Source organism: Salvia miltiorrhiza, chromosome 2 (assembly GCF_028751815.1).
Source record: "Salvia miltiorrhiza cultivar Shanhuang (shh) chromosome 2, IMPLAD_Smil_shh, whole genome shotgun sequence".
Taxonomy (NCBI): domain Eukaryota; kingdom Viridiplantae; phylum Streptophyta; class Magnoliopsida; order Lamiales; family Lamiaceae; genus Salvia; species Salvia miltiorrhiza.
Genome location: NC_080388.1, coordinates 2,816,193 through 2,820,612, shown reverse-complemented (window position 1 = coordinate 2,820,612; position 4,420 = coordinate 2,816,193). Strand labels below are relative to the sequence as shown.

At 32.9% G+C, this 4,420-nt stretch overlaps 1 protein-coding gene across 1 annotated transcript; it reads left to right on the top strand.

Moving 5' to 3' along the window:
• The first annotated feature begins 1,595 nt into the window (after positions 1 to 1,595).
• Positions 1,596 to 2,808, top strand: LOC131012619 (zinc finger protein CONSTANS-LIKE 2-like). The gene is made up of 2 exons (XM_057940603.1): positions 1,596 to 2,233; positions 2,363 to 2,808. The coding sequence occupies exons 1-2, from the start codon at positions 1,829 to 1,831 to the stop codon at positions 2,600 to 2,602; spliced, it is 645 nt and encodes a 214-aa protein (XP_057796586.1). The 5' UTR covers positions 1,596 to 1,828; the 3' UTR covers positions 2,603 to 2,808.
• Positions 2,809 to 4,420: the final 1,612 nt, after the last annotated feature.

The window sequence follows — 4,420 nt, the reverse complement described above, 5'->3', positions numbered from 1 at the left end:
CCCCTCGTACCACCCCCATTCACCGCCACACATCAAAATTTCATCAATGGGCCCCCCACTAAATCCTATTGCGAAAGGAATATCTCTCCTGGCCCCACCCCCATATTCCATTTTTGCCCCTACGGACTCTATCACTACTGCTAGATAGATAGATACTACTCCATACGTTCATAAAAAAAAATTCTACGTTATGGATTATACAGATTTTGATAAAACGTGAGTGGAGTTGCTAATATAATAAATGAGTCACTTTATATAAGTGGAGTTGGGTAGTATAAATGAAATTGACAAATTTTTTGTTTAACGAACCGAAAAAGGAAGTTGTGACAGGTTTTTCGTAGACTGAGGGAGTACATCTGTTGAAAGAATTACTCGTTTTGTCCCTGATAAATGTATCATTTGGTGGGTGACGCGAGTTTTCAAAAATATTTTGTAGATAATGTGTTGATTGAATAAATGGATCTACTACTTTTTAAATGTGATGTTTTTAAGAGATAAAAATGTAAAGAGTTGTATGGGCTCATGTCTCACAATAGACGTAATGTATTTTTAAGAGACGGACGAAAATGAAAAATATCGTATACTTTTCAAGTATGGAGAGAGTATTTTTCTTAAATATGATAATATGTTAGCATCAGTGTTTGTTAGGTGTTTGTAAAGATGATTATCACCCGTCTGTCTGGCTGATGGATACTTAATGAAATGAAAGAAGTCAAATAGTAATGTTTAGGCGATATATAATAGTGAAGCGTCTAATCCGTTGATTAAAATTCACAAAATATCGAGAGAGAAAAATAGAGAATAGTAAAATTTTGTTGATTCTCTATTGAATAGACAAGGGAACATAAAACCTAACTTTTATATATAGAAGTACAATTGCATAATACACAATAAAGTCCATTTCATCTTTGATAAACTTATCACTTAGTGGGCGCCCGACACAAGTTTCAAGAAATGTTTGATAGATAATGTGTTGAGTGGAGAAATAAATCCACTACTTTTTAGACGTGGTGTGTTTGAGAGATAAAAATATAAGAAGTTATGTAGGATCATGTCCCAAATAGATGTTATACACATACTTAAGGAATGAACAACAATGAATAAAGTGATATACTTTTCAAGGACGAAGAGAATATAAATTAATTAGATAGGCCAACTCGTAAACTGAAACAATAAACATCATAAATAAAACTCTAATAATTAAAATAAATTACTACTATATTTATTATTCTTCATCACATTTGGTTTAAAAAGATTTTTATATTTTACATGTTAGAAGATCCAAGGTATAATTGATTGCAAATTGTTGGTAAACTTTAGGATTTATTAGTAGAGGTTGGAGGGTATTATCGTCATTTCAATAAGTCGTTGGTTTTACGCTGGTTGACTGCAAGTTGAACTAAACAAAGAAAAAATTCAATAATTTCACGTATAATTTTTCGAAATGACTAATAAACTGTTTTTTAAGTATTTAAGAGAAATAAATAACTTTATGTAAATATAACTGCCAAAATTTGCTTGGACAGGAAAAAAAAGCTCGAATATTATATTTTTAAAATTATATAATTGATCATATATATATATATAAAGAAGATCATGTTTGCCTTTAACCAATAAAGAACTGTTTCTACTTCCATACTTTCTTCTTCTTCTTCCTTCTCTCCTCTCTCTATTTCTCTCACATCAGTTACCACTTTCTCTCTCATCACTCCGCAACCGGAAAATTCTCTTCTCCTTTCCTCCCTTGGATATCTGGAATCGTATTCCTCCCTATCTCTTCATCTCCAGCGAAAATCAGTGATTTCTTCTCCAGAAATCGAGAGGAGCGATGAGGAGGTGTGAGTTGTGCAAAGCGAAGGCGCGGATGTACTGCGCGTCGGATCGGGCGAGCTTGTGCTGGGACTGCGACGCCGCCGTGCACTCCGCCAACTTCCTCGTGGCGCGGCATTCGAGGAACCTGCTCTGCGACGTCTGCCAGTCGCCGACGCCGTGGAGCGCCTCAGGCGGCAAGCTCGGCCCCACCGTCTCCGTCTGCGAGCAATGCGCCGGTCAGGAGATGTGCGAGGACAGCGGCGGCGGAGAATCGGAGTCGGAGGAGGAGGAGCTGGCCGAGGAGGAGGAGAATCAGGTCGTCCCCTGGTCTCCGCCGCCGCCGGCCGAGAGCTACTCCAGCGACGATGAGGCGGTTGACGGTCAAGACGTCGTCGTTTCGCGGAAGTTGTTGAGAATTGAGGTTTGCTTTTTTTTCTTCTTCTTTTTATTCTTCATTTTTTGTGTAATTCAGCTTTTGAGGAATCAGATTCGGAAAATTAATTTTCCTATCATGAGCGAATCGTTGATCGATCTATTGTGATAATGGCAGGCGGATCGCAGCTGCGCGTCATCTCGTCTGAATATCGGTGCTCCTCCGCCTTACGCGGCGGCGGTTGCGACGTCTCGAAGTAAAACGGCGCCGCTCCATATGACTGATTCGGGTCGGGCTAATGCGTGTGGATCGGGGATTTTGGATTCGCTGCGGAGGCTCCACCGCGAAGAAACGGGTTCGGGTCAGGAAATGGCGGAATTCTATGATTATTCTGGACCGTCAGATCTGAATTTCTAGGCGTTGTTTTTGGCCGTTGAGATTTGGATGTGTATCATTTACTGACAAAACTAGCTAATCCGGATTTTTATTAATCTGGGATTTGTGATTAGATATGAGATTTGGGGTTAGGGTTAGGATTAAATCGAGTTTATACGAATTCATTGATGTTTGTTTGTAGGATTTTTACTTTTCTTTTCAAAATTATCGGCCGAGAATTTGGTTTCTGAATCCGCTTTTAATTTAATATAACGGAAATGACGTTTGGACACTTGGTGGCCATGACACCTCAAAAAAACCGCTGGTTTTCCTACTAGCTCAAATGGGCCGGTTTTTAGTCATTTATTGATTGACAAATTTATCCCTTACTAGATATATTGTTTTGTTTTTTTTTTTTTTCTTTCTTTCTTTTTTTTTCTTTTTTTTTCTGTTTTATGATTTTCGAAATTTATGGTTTTTTTGTTTTCTAATTTTTCGGTTTTTTGTTTCCTTATATTTTCCAGCTTTTTTTTTTAAATTAATATTATTTATTTTTATAGATGATTAAATTATTTATTTATATTCTAAAATTATGTTTTATTTATTTGTTTTCACTAATTTTATGATTCTCTTTAAAAAAATTCTTTTTTTTTGTTTCCACATATTATTTTTTTATTGTTTCGAAAATATTTTTTTCTGAAATTTTTGTATTTTTTCAAAAATTATGTTTTTTTTATTTGTTTCCACTAATTTGGATATTCTTCTAAAAATAATTCAAGATTTGTTTCCACTAATTTAGATATTCTCCTAAAATAATCTTTGATTTGTTTCTACTAATTTAGATATTAGATATTCTCCTAAAATAATCTTTGATTTGTTTCCACTAATTTAGATACTCTCCTAAAATAATTCTTGATTTGTTTCCACTAATTTAGAGATTTTTATTCTCCAATAAATAATCTTTGATTTGATTCCACTAATTTAGAGATTCTCATAAAATAATCCTAAATTTATTTAGACATTTATTTTATTTTTCGATTTTTCTTTTTTATTTTGCGAATTATATGTTAATTTTATTTGTTTCTAGTAATTTAGAGATTCCTTTCAAAGTATTCCTAGATTTGTTTTCATTTTTATATTTTTTTTCAAATATTTAATAAAAAAATTCGAAGATGATTTAAAAAAAAAAAGCGAAATACAAGAAAAAGGTGCTTGGTGGATTTTGAACCTTAGACCTCAATAATATGTGAGTTATACTTTGCCACCTTATCTAGTAGTGGCAACCACATTAGTGAAGCGTTAGAAAAATAAAATAAAATGAATCATATGATGGGGGGCATCAATTGAAAAAATAAATAACATATACTTGGACTAAATGTATTATAATAATCCAGTAAATGCTATATAACAATAGGAAATAAATTTTAATTAATTAATTAAAATAAATTAGTGAAGTTCGGAAAAAAGTGATTGTGAATACGATGTCATTTTGGTTGGAAAATTATATAACATATACTTTAAGACAATGCATTATAATATTTTATTGAAGTCGAAATAATTAAACTCAACGTTCATCAAGTTTAATTATATAATTGAAATAAATTAGTGAAGTTGAAAGAAAAAATACAGTATAATCAATCATACGTAGAGATTTTGCTCGAAAAACTATATGACATATACTTTATTAAAAGCGATATAATAATAAGAAAATGAAGTACGTACTATAGTGTGGGTAATGAAACAGAAAATTTTCAACTAAATCATGCAATGAGATTTTGCTCGAAAAAACTATATTACATATACTTTATTGGAATATATTATAATAAAGTATTATAATCGATATGATGTTAACAAAATGAA